At 47.1% G+C, this 14,447-nt stretch overlaps 4 protein-coding genes across 4 annotated transcripts; 2 read left to right on the top strand and 2 right to left on the bottom strand.

The window, feature by feature from the left end:
* Positions 1-424: 424 nt before the first annotated feature.
* Positions 425-8,466, top strand: FSUBG_7422 (polyketide synthase; the record flags this gene model as incomplete). The annotated part of the gene is made up of 6 exons (XM_036685726.1): positions 425-613; positions 672-758; positions 817-874; positions 926-1,259; positions 1,309-7,597; positions 7,645-8,466. The coding sequence occupies 6 exons, from the start codon at positions 425-427 to the stop codon at positions 8,464-8,466; spliced, it is 7,779 nt and encodes a 2,592-aa protein (XP_036537074.1).
* An 863-nt stretch (positions 8,467-9,329) lies between these two features.
* On the bottom strand, positions 9,330-10,358 carry FSUBG_7421 (alcohol dehydrogenase; the record flags this gene model as incomplete). The annotated part of the gene is made up of 3 exons (XM_036685725.1): positions 9,330-10,039; positions 10,097-10,217; positions 10,269-10,358. 3 exons carry the CDS (start codon positions 10,356-10,358, stop codon positions 9,330-9,332), a joined length of 921 nt encoding a protein of 306 aa, XP_036537073.1.
* A 916-nt stretch (positions 10,359-11,274) lies between these two features.
* Positions 11,275-12,783, top strand: FSUBG_7420 (acetate regulatory DNA binding protein; the record flags this gene model as incomplete). The annotated part of the gene is made up of 3 exons (XM_036685724.1): positions 11,275-11,594; positions 11,702-12,230; positions 12,286-12,783. 3 exons carry the CDS (start codon positions 11,275-11,277, stop codon positions 12,781-12,783), a joined length of 1,347 nt encoding a protein of 448 aa, XP_036537072.1.
* Positions 12,784-13,431: 648 nt separating this feature from the next.
* FSUBG_7419 (NRPS like) lies at positions 13,432-14,196 on the bottom strand (the record flags this gene model as incomplete). Its single annotated transcript, XM_036685722.1, has 1 exon — positions 13,432-14,196. The coding sequence occupies one exon, from the start codon at positions 14,194-14,196 to the stop codon at positions 13,432-13,434; it is 765 nt and encodes a 254-aa protein (XP_036537071.1).
* Positions 14,197-14,447: the final 251 nt, after the last annotated feature.

Below are 14,447 nucleotides of genomic sequence, written 5' to 3'. Positions count from 1 at the left end.
TTAATAATAATTTTATAATATTTAAATTAATCTTTTCTATAAATAAATATAAATAAATATTACTTATTAAATTTAAACTTAAAATCTTCTTAAATATTTCAATACTAAGTTTTAAATAGTTTACTTATCCTCTTTATTACTTTATTTAGTACACTTTAGCATATATTAATAATAACCTTGTGTAAGTAAGATTATCTGGAATACTCCGGACATTCATATCACCTTCTCTATCTAGTTATACTGATTTAATTGTCCGTCACGTTGTGAAAGCCGGACTTCCACTGTGAGATGAATCAAAGGGCCATAGATATATCCTCGTACCTAGACTAGGCTGGGCGAATCGCACCCATAACACTGTAGATGAGAAATTACCGTTCCAAACAAACCAATCAATTCACTACCTTTGTCGAACTTGGAGAGCGAAATGGAAGATTGTCGTGCCCCGGAACCGATCGCAATCATCGGCCTCAGTTGCAAATTTGCTGGCGAAGCCACAAATGCTGATAAATTATGGCAAATGATTGCCAATGGACGAGATGCTTGGTCTCAGATCCCCATGTCCAGATTCAACTGGGCGGGCTCATTCCATCCTGATCATGAAAAATCGAGCACTGTATGTACCAATTGTTTATTCTCATAACTACGAAACTGCTAAATGTGAATCCTTTCAGATGCACGTACGTGCTGGGTACTTTCTTAAAGAGGACCTTGGCAATTTCGATGCAGCCTTCTTCAGCTTGTCGGCCGAAACTGCAGCAGTAAGCAATACGACAAATCAGCTAGATATGAGCAAATACTGATAACATGTCATTCTAGTCTATGGACCCCCAGTTTAGGCTTCAGCTGGAGTCTGTGTATGAAGCACTCGAGAATGGTAAGACGCCTCTCTTTGTCGGGAAACATGCAACCTGACACTTCTCTCAAGCTGGGCAGCCTATCGAAAAGGTAGCAGGCTCGGACACGTCTGTATATATGGGGACGTTTAACCACGACTATAGGGAGAGCATGATACGGGATGAAGATGACTTACCACGTTTTATGATTACGGGTACAGGCGCCGCCATGGCCTCAAACCGTGTCTCGCATTTCTTTGATTTGAGAGGGGCTAGCATGACCTTGGATACGGGTTGCTCGACGTCTCTAGTGGCACTAAACCAGGCTGTCAGTGACTTAAGATCTGGCAACTCGACCATGGCAATCGTTGGAAGCTCCAATCTGATGCTCAACCCAGATATGTTCAAGGCTCTCGGTTCTATCGGGTACGTTGAGGCTTTACACATAAAACCGCCGTCTACTAACACAAGGCAGAGTTCTCTCACCTGATGGAAAGTCCTTTTCTTTTGATTCAAGAGCCAATGGTTACGGTCGAGGAGAGGGTGTAGCGACCGTTATCATCAAGCGCTGGCGAGATGCTGTAGCTGCTGGAGACCCTATCCGGGCAGTGATACGCGAGACTTGTCTCAATCAGGATGGCAGGACAGAAACTATCACATCTCCGAGCTCAAATGCACAGGAACAACTCATTCGCAAATGTTACCAGAGCGCCCTGCTTGACCCACTCGAAACACAATACTTCGAGGCCCATGGAACAGGTACGCCAACAGGAGATCCAATTGAGCTTCAGGCAGTTGCAGCAGTCTTTCAGCCAAAGCGTCAGAGTACATGTCCTCTGCGTGTTGGCTCTATCAAGGCCAATATTGGACACACGGAACCAGTCAGCGGTCTCGCAAGTCTCATCAAGGTGATTCTGGCGCTCGAGAAGGGGGAGATTCCACCGTCCATTAACTTTGAGAAACCGAATGCAAAACTCGACTTGGAGGAGTGGAAGTTTGAAGTACCACAGAAATTGGAGCCCTGGATCCCGAATTCTAACGGAATAAGGCGCGCATCAATCAACAACTTTGGCTACGGTGGTACGAATGCCCATGTCATTGTTGAGATGGGACCACCATGGTTAGCTGATCCTATGACTCCCACGACCAACGGAACCAGTCATACCAATGGCTACACTTATCATATGGACTCAGCATCACAGTGTGGTACCAAGCCGACAAGTGATGGGAACAACACCAATCCAGTTCGGAACAAAACCAAGGTCCTTGTTCTCAGTGCAAGAGATGAACGAGCATGCCAGGATATGATCTCCAACCTGAAAGACTATCTCGAACGCCAAAAGGAACATGACTTACCTGATGAGTTCCTGCAGAGGCTTATATACACTCTCGGCCAACGTCGTAGTATGATGCCTTGGGTTGCAGCATGTCCCATTTCCTACACGCGCGGCATGTCTACAGTCGTTGAGTCTCTGGGATCCTCTCAGTTCAAGCCCAAAAGAATCGTACGAACTCCTCGTATCGGAATGGTGTTTACAGGGCAAGGGGCCCAATGGTACGCAATGGGGAGAGAGCTCATTATTGCCTATCCTGTGTTCAGATCCTCCCTTGAGCTTGGAGATGCATACCTTAGAGAGCTTGGTGCAGACTGGTCGCTGATGGAGGAGCTCATGAGGGATGCTACTGGCACAAAGGTTTTTGACACTGCTGTCAGTATTCCCATCTGTGCTGCCTTGCAGATATCACTGGTCAATTTACTCCAGAGCTGGGGTGTCAAGCCAGCAGCGGTGACAAGTCACTCAAGTGGAGAGATCGCAGCTGCGTATGCCGCAGGGGTTATTGATTACCGGGCATCCATGGCTATCGCTCACTATCGGAGTGTTTTATCGGCTGACAAAGCTCTGAGAGGTTCTGTCAAGGGAGGCATGGTTGCGGTTGGAGTGGGATCTGATCACGCCGCGACCTACCTCGAACAGCTACAAAGCGATGGGAAAGCAAGCATCGCTTGTATCAACAGTCCTAAAAGTGTCACCATTGCAGGCGATCTTTCTGCCGTCCTGGAGGTCGAGACTCGGGCTAAGAATGATGGCGTATTAGCAAGTCGTCTCAATGTCGACATTGGCTACCATTCGCATCAGATGGAACCTATCTCGCACAGGTATGGGGAAGCCCTGGGTCGGGTAAAACTCCTCAATCCTTCACATAACTTTGAGTCCATCGTCTACTCTTCGCCAGTCACCGGCGGTCGCATGACGGACCCTGAAGAAATTGCCAGTGCTGAACATTGGGTGGCGAGCCTGGTTCAGCCTGTCAAGTTCTTGGATGCCTTCACCGACATGTTATTAGGTGACTTCGACCCATCTGGCACCAGTGTTGATGTTGTAGTCGAGGTTGGACCACATTCAGCCTTGCGAGGACCTATCAGACAAATCCTCGAGCTTCCGGAGTTTAGTGGTCTCAGAATCCCGTATTACTCTTGTTTAGTTCGCAAGAATGATGCTAGAGATACCATGCAGACACTGGCGGCAAATCTGATAGGCGAGGGCCTGGACCTGCAATTAGACTCTCTCAACTTTCCATACGGAAGAGAGAGCTTTGTCAAGGTGCTCACAGATCTTCCCTCCTACTCATGGAACCACCAGACCAGACACTGGGTTGAGCCACGCTTCAATAGAGCGCTGCGAGAAAGAGACCAGGAACCGCACAGTCTTATCGGCTCGCTTGTTCTAGGGGCAGAACCAGAGTCTCCTTCATGGCGCCATATCCTTCGTGCGTCCCAGTCGCCTTGGCTTCGCGACCACGTAGTCCAATCCAATGTCCTTTATCCCGGAGCAGGTTTCATCTGCTTGGCTCTCGCAGGCATAACACAGATGGTCTCTATGCAGGTGATCAAATCTGTAGACAAGCTAGGAAATGTTCGACAAGTTTCTGGTTACAGGCTGCGAGACGTCGAGATTCTTCGGGCCCTGCTAGTGCCGGATACCCAACCCCTGGAGGTTCAGACGAAACTCTGTCCTGCGCATGACAGAGAAATTGGCCTCAGAGGGTGGTATCATTTTGAAATCCTCTCTGTGACTGGCGAGAACCGATGGAACTTGCATGCCCAAGGGTCTATTAAAGTCGAGTTTGCCAATGAGTCGGTGCCGGGGGTAGGCGGACTCAAAGCACTATCTCCTTTGATTCCCAGCACAGCACGTCGAATTGCACCCGATGATGTGTTTGCGACCTTCAGATCAGTCGGTATCGAGCATGGACCAGCATTCCAAAACTTCAAGACCATCCTCCAGTGCCAAACCGAACCACGATCCAAGGCCACCATAATTGTTGCCGACACCTCTGCTAACAACACTATCATACACCCAACTACTCTCGATTCCATCGTTCAAGCGGCTTATACAGCCCTTCCCAAGGCTGGTTATTTCCAAGAGAGCCCCCGCGTGCCTCGAAGGTTTAGACACATTTGGATATCGAGCAATATCGGCTCCAATGTAGGACACGAATTCGAGGCTTGCTCAAGAGTCAACGATGCCGATTCCCAGAGCTTTGAAGCCGATGTTCGCGTTTTTGATGCCCAGGGTAATGAGCAAGGTTCACAAACTCCTGTCCTAGAGATACAGGGCTTGCTTCTCCAGTCCCTTGGACAAGCCGTGGGTAATGGAAACAAACGGCCATGGGAGAAGGAGGTTTGTAGTAGGGTTGAATGGGATATTGATATGACTCTCGCTGGCCCCGAGACACTCAACAGGATCCAAAAGGAGCTTGTACATTCAGGCCCTGGGGAGAGTTTCACGAAAGAGCTACGGCCAATTTGTCTTTACTATATTCATGAAGCACTTGCTGAGCTTTCGCCCTCTGATGTATCGACTCTCACTGGACACTTAGCCAAATTCTACCGCTGGATGCAGGACCAGGTCGAGCTGGCCTCACCGCAATCAGAATCTGACAATACAGACGAGACCATTGACCTAAGATCTCTAAGCCCTGGACTGCGACTTGGTCTTATTAGCCGAGCTATCACGAATAGCGTGGCAGGCGAAATGATTTGTCGCCTCGGCCCTCATCTTGCCAATATCTTGCGAGGAAAGTCGGCGCCACTGGAACTAATGGCTCAAAATAATCTTCTTTCGAGATACTACGAAGAATCACCTGGCCTCAAACGCTGCTTCAGCCAACTGTCTCAGCTCCTCCGCAAGATCGTTCACAAGAATCCCAGAGCTCGAATCCTTGAAATAGGTGCTGGTACAGGCAGTGCCACTCGCCATGCTCTGGAAGTACTTGGATCTCGGGATTCTGGAGGCCCACTAGCTGAATTATACCACTATACGGATATCTCCATGGGTTTCTTTGAGACTGCTAGAGAGGATCTCTCGGGGTGGAGCGATATACTAGCATTCGACAAGCTAGATATCGAGCAGGATCCTGCAGAGCAAGGTTTCACGCCTGGTTCTTATGATGTTGTGATTGCATGCCAAGTTCTCCATGCTACGAAATCCATCTCCAAAACAATGGCTAATGTTCGAAGCCTTATGAAGCCCGGCGGCTCGTTGTTACTTATTGAAACAACGCAGGACCAGATCGATATCCAGTTCATCTTCGGCCTCCTACCTGGCTGGTGGCTCAGTCAAGAGTCCACCCGCCAGAATAGTCCGTCCCTCAGTATCACGTCCTGGGATAATGCGTTGAGGACTGCCGGCTTCACAGGGGTTGATATGGCCGTCAACGAAAGCGAGGACACTTCTGAGTATGCATTTAGCACCATCATGTCTCATGCGAAAGCGGCGGCAGATACCTCGGCAGAGATCAGATTGGAGGACATTGTTCTGGTTACGACGTCCAAATCAGTGCCTCCAGAAGATTGGATAGCATCTCTGGCACATTCTATCGGAGGGAAAGATCACTGCCTTGATGTGCAACTCCTGGATGCCCTGGATGTTACTGGTTCCACTTACAGAGGCAAGATATGCGTCTTTCTGGCCGAAATGGATGAGAATATGCTATTCGACCTCAACTCAACTTCGTTGGAAGGGCTGAAACTCATGGTCACCAATTGCTATGGTCTTCTCTGGATAACAGTTGGAGGCGCCAACGAATGTGATAACCCTTGCTCAGCATTGGCTACAGGGTTCGTTCGTTCTTTGCGCAATGAGTATGTTGGCCGACGAATCATAACTTTAGACTTGGATCCATCTCACTCAACATGGTCATCTACTGCGCACAATGCCATCTCGCGTGTTCTCAGGCATTTCTTCAGAGAAACGGATGATAGCAACGCATTTGACGGATCTGCGACTGACTTTGAGTTCGCGGAACGAAATGAGACTATTATGGTCCCGCGGTACTACAAAGACACAGCTCGAAATGAACTCGTCATGCCACAGCAAGATCATCGGCCACCGGTCCATGCTGTAACAGAGCTTTTCCAGCAGGAGCTCCCTGTTCGCCTCCATGTTGGCATCCCGGGTCTCTTGGACACTTTGACATTCATCCACGATGACGCGGTCACGACTGCCGATGAGAGTCAGATGTTGGAAACCCTTGTCGAGATCGAGGTTCGCGCTTATGGGCTGAACTTCCGAGATGTCATGGTTTCCATGGGCCAACTGGAAGACAAGATCATGGGTATTGAGTGTGCCGGCGTCATAACCAAAGTCGGCGCTGTGGCTGCTCTCCATGGGCACTTTGTAGGCGAAAATGTTTTTGCCCTTCTCCGCGGGCCTTTTGCAAGCCGCGTACGGACCGAACATTGGAACGCTGTTTCTATGCCGGAGGGAACTACCTTTGAAGAAGCAGCATCTATGCCTATGGTATTTACCACGGCGTACGTTGCTTTGTACGACGTCGCTCATATCCAGCGAGGTCAATCTGTTCTGATTCACGCCGCGGCGGGTGGAGTTGGCCAAGCAGCTATTCAGCTCGCGCAGCATCTCGGAGCCGATATCTATGTCACCGTAGGCTCCCCTAAGAAGAAGAAGCTGATCCAACAAAAGTATGGAATTCCAGATCACCACATCTTCAACAGCCGCGATGCATCTTTTGCCTCGGGCATCCGTGACATAACCGGGGGTCGCGGTGTTGATCTGGTTCTGAACTCTCTTGCGGGTCCTTTGTTACAAGAGAGCTTTGGCCTTGTAGCTCCCTTTGGTCACTTTGTCGAGATCGGAAGACGGGACCTTGAGCAAAACAGTTTCTTAGAGATGCGGCCGTTTATTCGCCATATATCTTTTTCATCACTGGACATACTCCAAATGACAAGAGGGAAAGGACCCGATGTGCGTCGAATTCTTACCGAGATTGCACGCCTGAAACAGCGCAACGTGATCGCGCCTGTTGATCCCTTGACTAGTTACCCAATCTCGGATATCACCAAGGCATTCCGTCTCATGCAGACAGGACAACACACAGGCAAGATTGTGGTATCAACAGATCCGCTCCAGAAGGTTCAAGTTCACTCCTACCCGCAGACTATCAGGCTGTCACCAGATGCGTCATATCTATTGGTTGGTGGCTTGGGAGGCATTGGGCGGTGTTTGGCGAGCTGGCTTGTCAATATCGGAGCCAAACAGATCATTCTCATGTCGCGAAGTGCTGGGACAAAGGAAGATGATGCAGTCTTTATACGCGACTTGGCCGAGACAGGATGCAGAATTGAGTGCATCAGCTGCGATATCTCCAAAGACCATGATCTTGAGAGGGCGATACAGCTTTGTACAGCGAAGGGACTTGCGCCTATTCGAGGTGTTATCCACGCTGCCATGGTGCTTCAAGTAGGTGTCGCTCTCATTACGTGTTTATCACTGCTAACGTTTTTCAGGACTCCATTCTAGAACAAATGACAATCGAAAGCTTTAGGGCGGCTGTTCTGCCCAAAGTTCATGGGTCCTGGAATCTGCATACCAAATTCCAGAACGTCGACTTCTTCATCATGCTATCCTCCATCAATGGCATCGTCGGCTATGCCAGTCAGGCCAACTACTCAGCAGGAGGGTCATATCAGGATGCACTAGCCCAATGGCGTGTTGCAAACGGTCTCCCTGCCGTATCGCTGGATCTCTGTGCCGTAAAGACAGTAGGTTACGTGGCTGAAACGGCCGGTGTGGCAGCCCGCATGCAGAGAGCAGGCCACATGTTACTGCGAGAAGACCAACTTATCGGGTTATTAGAGTCCGCCATTCTACACCCTTTTGCTCGTCAAATCGTCTCTGGGCTCAATACAGGGCCTGGTTCCCACTGGAATCGTGATGGAGAGTCACAACTCGGCCGCGATGCACGTTTCAGCGCCCTGCAATATCGTCAGCCTCGAGAAAAACGAGCAAGTGATGGTGAACGGATGGAAAAACATTCACTTGCTGCTAGTCTCGCCGAGGTGACTTCGCGGGCTGATGCTGAAGCTATTGTCTTTGAAGCGATTGCACACAAGTTGAGCTCCATCTTCGTCATAGCTATTGGAGAGATCGAACCAAGTAAACACCCATCGCACTATGGTGTCGACTCACTGGTTGCGGTGGAGCTGCGAAATATGATCTCGCTTCAGGCCGCAGCCGATGTTTCCATCTTTAGCATTTTGCAGAGCCAGTCGTTGGGTGCGTTGGCCAGCGAGATTGTGGCCAAGAGCAGATATACTGAGATTGTGTAATATCAGCTAAACATAACAAATATTGTTGGTTATTCAAGAGTCAAGATGCCAGGGATAAAGCATAAGATGAAGTCTAGGGCCATGATTGGCAAGCCCGGGTTAGTATATTGTATTGTTAATTTTTACCGTTATCTTGTACAAAGTAGCATAATTATAACCGTTTTGCTAAATTAGGCTCCGTTTAGCTGCCATTCTGGGCACTAATCTAATTAGGCCTAAAGACTACTATTTCCCTATACCAAGCTAGTAAGGGCCGCTTAGGCTACCTAAATAGGCAAGGTTACCAAGAGACTTATGTATTTTACAGTATATTATCCCGGGTGAAAACCGTTACAACTTTGGTTTTTAAGAAAGGTACTTTAGAAGGCTATAGCCCTCAGGGATAGTAAATATAAAATCGGTACTTCTTCCAGTAGCTAATCTGCTATATTCCTTACTAATTACTCTAGTATTATCTCTACAGATATACTAAGCCTATCTAATCTTATTGGTATATTTAATTCCGTTGTGGGAATATATACCTAAAAAATCGCGGAAATGCACATTTCCTATCCCTGCGGACTGTAATGTACCTAAAAACCGGCCACAACATACCAACCCGGGCTTGCCGATCAGGGCCTAGACAAAGCGTTACGAATTAGCGTCCCTTTTCGCTGACAGTCTCGCAAACGTTACTCAATTGGGGCAAGTATCTCGGTAGTTACCCGGCTGTCTCGCAAAAGTAGCCAATAGAGTGGACGACACAACATTTGAGGCAACTTCAGCTCCATTTCTTGCGACAGTTTAAATTGCTAAGTATGGTCTGGACTCTAGACCCTGCTATCCATGCCGGTTGCCACGGCCCTAGGAAGTATCTGCCGAGCTTATTGCCGGTCCTCTGGCGCAAAGCGGTCTGTAAGAAACTTTCTATAGTGCTTTGACTGGCCAGCAAGCGAAATACTGTCGATCTCTCCTTTAGTAAGTTTGAATGTGGGCAGATTCTTGGATAAAGCCTTCAGCCTATCCCCTTTGCGAGAGGTAGTGATAGCTGCTATGTTCTGATCCAGACACCATCTCAAAGCTATATCTGTCTCTGATACGTTGTATTTACGGGCTAATTGGGTGTAGAGCTTGTTGACTGGTCCTGCGGCTTCCTCGGTCAGTGCCGTGAGGGTCGAGTATGCTGAAACTGCAATATTTCGTGACTTGAGGAAATCGATCAGTGCACCACGTTGGAGGTAAGGATGGTACTCGATCGAGTTGACAGCAGGAGGAATTTCAGCCGTCGCCAAGATAGCCTCGATGTGTTCTTGCAGAAAGTTTGATACCCCAATTGATTTAGCCCTTCCAGACCGTTTGATCTCTTCCATTTGAGACCACACGTGCTGCAGATCCTTTGCATTGTCTGCCATGTAAGGCGCATGCACAAGATAAAGGTCCACGTAAGCAAGACCAAGTCTGCTCAGAGAGCCCTCGAACTCAGCCTTGACGTCCCTTTTTTCAGTCCCGCATAGCTTTGTAACTATGAAAAGGTCTGACCGAGGGATCGGAGAAGCTCGCACAGCGTCCCCGAGTTCTTTCTCGTTATTGTACACTATCGGGTGGTTGATAAGTGAATGAGACATAACTAGCTCCTACTATGTTGACTTACGGTCGGCACAATCGAGATGGCGAAACCCATGTTCAATTGCGAGTTTCGTCGTTATGACAATCGCCTCGCTCTTTTCGTCTCGGGATCTTTTGTGTAATACCGTGCCTAATCCGTATCCCAGCTAACAATAATTCAGGCGCGGAACAGCCGTGGGAAAGATGTCAGAACCTACCATTGGCATCTTGTTTCCATCATTGAGCTTCAGTATGGCCTCACCGACCTTTGGCATGTCTACCACAGCTGGTGATTTGCCAGTTGACATATTATATGGCGCCACCGGCAGTGTCCGTCGACGGGGAGGGAAAGTATTCGTCAGAACTTACGATTGGAAGAGTATATGTTAGGAGCTAAGATATTATTGGGAGTAGTAGGTTGATGTGCAGCACTCGCGAACGGACGTTGATCCTGATACAGTAGTTGAGATGTAACAAGCCTGTCCCTTTTCTACTAGTCAACCGGATTTTTGTCTGTTTCGCCAAATATTACGCGGCAAATGACGCGGTAGGTCATCGGAGTATCTTTAACTACTGCGAAATACTTTACTCCGCACGTATCAGAAAAGTTTGAGCGACTTTCCCTATATTTGACTTTTTTGAATCTGGTATTCGGCCCGGGTGCGCCGGCAGTGCGATAGATAGGTCCAAGCGGCCCATCCCGTAATGACTCGCAGACTGTGAATATGCTTCCTTAGATAGTTAGCCGCGCGGTTACAAACTGCCGTACTCATATGACGAGAATAGTGTACAGTAGGGATACGTGACAAAGTTTAAGCTTATGCATAAGACTTCGTGTTGAACGGCGAGAATTCCAAAGGCAGCCGAGGGTCTAGAGGTTTTTATCAATCAGCCTCGGTTCAACCTACGAGTCTAAATGTATTAATAGTCTTATCTTTCCGAGGTTAAACGAGGTATACACACATTGTCAACATGGATACAAATTCTAGACAACAAGCTGGGCTTGCGTGCGAAGAATGCCGAAGGCGAAAGTCAAAATGTGATCGTGTTCATCCAGTCTGCGGAGGTTGTCTCGAAACAGGAATTGAATGTATCTTCGTGGAACAAAGGCCAAAACGAGGGCCCAAAAAGGGACAGCTAAGAGAGTTGAAGTCTCGAATCGGTCGGAGTCCCCATTTGTTTATCCGCTATGGGCTTGAATTTCTAACATGATAAACCACAGCCATGCTAGAGCAGCAATTAGCCAGCCAGTCGGAAATCGAGGTTGCAGATGTCACCTATTCTCATTCTCATAGCCTAAGCACTGGGACCGAGGCAGCATCAGCCACTACTATGGGAGAGATGGAATGGACTATGCCCTTCGATCTGGCACAGTCATCCTGGACTGAACATCTAGAAATTATCTCAGAACCTAATTTGGACTCTAACTGGCAGGACTATAGCGAGGTCTCGCAAGGTATCGAAGCAGCACCTCGACAACGCACCCAAACACCAGATGACCCATCAATCACCAGCGACTTACCCCCACTGATTCAGTTTGACTTGTAAGTTAAAAGTCTATACAAAGAGCTTGTTTTTGTATTGAAGAGACTCTGGAAACTGACATAAGAGTTCTGTTACATTAATGAAGGGATCAGCTCTATTTTGACAGGGTGCACCCGCTGTTTCCCATGGTCCATAAGCGACGATATCTGTCATGGACCAAGTCAAAGGACCCTAGTCCAGCTCGCCAATGTTTGAGAATGACTATGAGGGCACTTGCCGCGTCCATGTCATCCCAGTTCCGTTCTCGTGGAGAAGACCTGTATCTTAAAGCGAGGCAGATGGCTGAGGATCTTGAAGCCAGCGAATTGGGTTTGCCCTGGACAGATACCATTATCAGCATCGAGCAGATACAGGCATGGCTCCTTCTCGTACATTACGAGCTTTTAGCACCTCACATCTATCCAGTATCAACAACAGCTCGGCAGGCACTTCGTTTGGTGTATCTCTCGCGGCTACATTGTAGTGACCAACAGGCGCCGTCTACAGGTAGTTCGAACTCGTCAAATGATTCAACTTCAACTGGTCCGAACTTCCCAACGATTGAGGAGAGGAGAAGGACCTTTTGGGTTGCTTTCTGCTTAGACCGGTTCTTGAGTGCATGCGAAGAGTCTCTACCAGCCATTCACGACGAAATTGTTGGTTTGAACATCTTCATACCGCTTTTTCCCTATCAAATACTTACTTTAGCAGATCTCGGTCCGTCTTCCATGTCCAGAAAGGTACTTTCAGAATGGAGATGAGGTCAAGATGGGCTTCGCAGACGAGGCACTCAAGTACGCAAAACTGGACGCGACATCGCGTTTCGCCGAATTTGTTACAAGCATGGCTCTTTTTGGCCGCTGCACTATTCAGAAGCATATACCGAAAAGCGGACCGTCGTTAGAAAAAGAAAGCTCGTCTTTCTGGAAAAGGCACGAGTGGCTGGCATCAGCTACAAAAAGGCAAATTGACCTATTATCCACCAATGCAACGGATGTGGATGACGAACCAATGGCGATCGTGACGTTGATGGTAACGTACGGTTCCATTATAGCATTGGCAAAAGCGAGCAAAGCAATGCCTTGTCAAACAGAGGAAGAGCAACTAGTTTCGGAGGCGTATGATAAATCAGCCGGCGAGGCCGCCGCTAAAATGGCGGACTTATCTAATCTCATCACAAGTTCTACTTGTTTCAAGGTAAGTGTCTGACTCCATCCACTCTATAAGTCAATTGATCCAGGCGCCCCCATCCCTGCCGTTACTACTCAGTTCAGCTATCTCGTATCTCACTGTCGACCTGGATATTAGTAGGGATCCTTCGTCGTGCGGCCAAACAAAATCTGCCAGTTCTCAGTTGAGTAGAGCTTTGGAGAGCTTCCTAGAGATTCACAGTCAGGCAAAACATTTTATAGAGAGGCTTAAGGGCTAGTAGATAGAGGAGAAATGTTTGTTTAGATTTAAATAAATAGAAATAAAGTTATATTAAGTAATAAATATAGTTATTCTTTACTATATATACTTTAATTTATATTCAAAGATGTACTGAACTCTACCTACAGTAGCTACGAAGGCTAAGGTACAATATTCCCAAGTATTTATAGGTACTCCACTAATATATCTAGGCATTAATACTTTTATAAGTATTGAAAAGTGAAGTATCTCTGTAGCCAATACGCAAGGTATAGCCAGTAGGGTCTCATGTAATGAGAATAACACAATATAATGCTTATTTTTTAGCATAAGTATATTGATTAAAGACGGTAATATAACTGAAATCACCGCTGAGGTTTATTTAAAGCTGTATTTTAAATGATCTCTTCATTCTATTCTCCTATGAAGCAACTATAGTGACATCAATTAGACCCGTTGTGCTGTCAACATATACATTTTCATCTTCTCAGCTTGTCCCGATTTCCAAGGAACCAGAGTAGTTGTGACGGTGTACCCTTTGGCCTCGAGGGCTTTCTCAGTGACTTCAAGTTGCCCATCAGGACTCCACAGTTCCATGACGATATTCTTGACTGACAACAAGTGGTCAGCATCAAGTCCCTCGATAACGTCTAACTCTCCCCCTTCGATATCGATCTTTAGCAGATCGACCTTCGTGATATCGTCCCGATCTCTGAGGAATTCGGAAAGTCTTCTAACGGGGACGGGCGTTTGTCGTGCATTTTCTCTCATGTTATCAGCTACTTCCTTGCTGACTTTGTCGGCGATAAGCTCCAACCATTCATTCCCTCCGTCACTGCCAATTGTTGAGTTGGTAGGGGTGTTAGGGAAGAAGGTTAACATCTTGGTTTCATTCTTAGATCCAAGAGCACATTCGTGGAGCTCTACACCTGATAGTTTGTGTAGCGATATGTTCTGGTTAAAGATGGAGACGCTTTCTCTAGCGGGTTCGAAAGCCAGCACTTTTGCTTCTGGGTAGTTCCTCTTAGCAAAAAGAGTATACAGCCCAATGTTGGCGCCGGCATCGATGATTACAGGCTTTTCAGGCAGTTTTACTGTATCATAGCATCGCTGAGTGAAGATCTCATCAAAGATCCAACGAGCTTCCTCATCCCCTTGGTGGTAGAACGAAAAACCTTCTGAGGTCTCGAGAAGTTGAAGTGGGGTGGTCATTGTGGTGATATGTTAAGTTGATAAAAAGTAATCTTGGGCTAGATTGTGGTGAACACGGAGCAAGAGATTAGACTTATAGTGAGGACCTTAGAAAAGCTAAAGATAAATACCTTTATATATAAGGATGAATATTATACTGGTTTGGATTATTTTATTTACAATGTAATTAATAGGTTTAATATTAGTCCGGAATATTTATTATAAATATAGTTAATAATTATTATTATAAAAACTTTAACTTATATACTTTA

This window comes from Fusarium subglutinans, assembly GCF_013396075.1.
Source record: "Fusarium subglutinans strain NRRL 66333 chromosome Unknown NRRL66333_c0000094, whole genome shotgun sequence".
Lineage (NCBI taxonomy): Eukaryota > Fungi > Ascomycota > Sordariomycetes > Hypocreales > Nectriaceae > Fusarium > Fusarium subglutinans.
The sequence above is the reverse complement of the archived record's forward strand: the minus strand, read 5'-3'. Positions and strand labels throughout refer to the sequence as shown.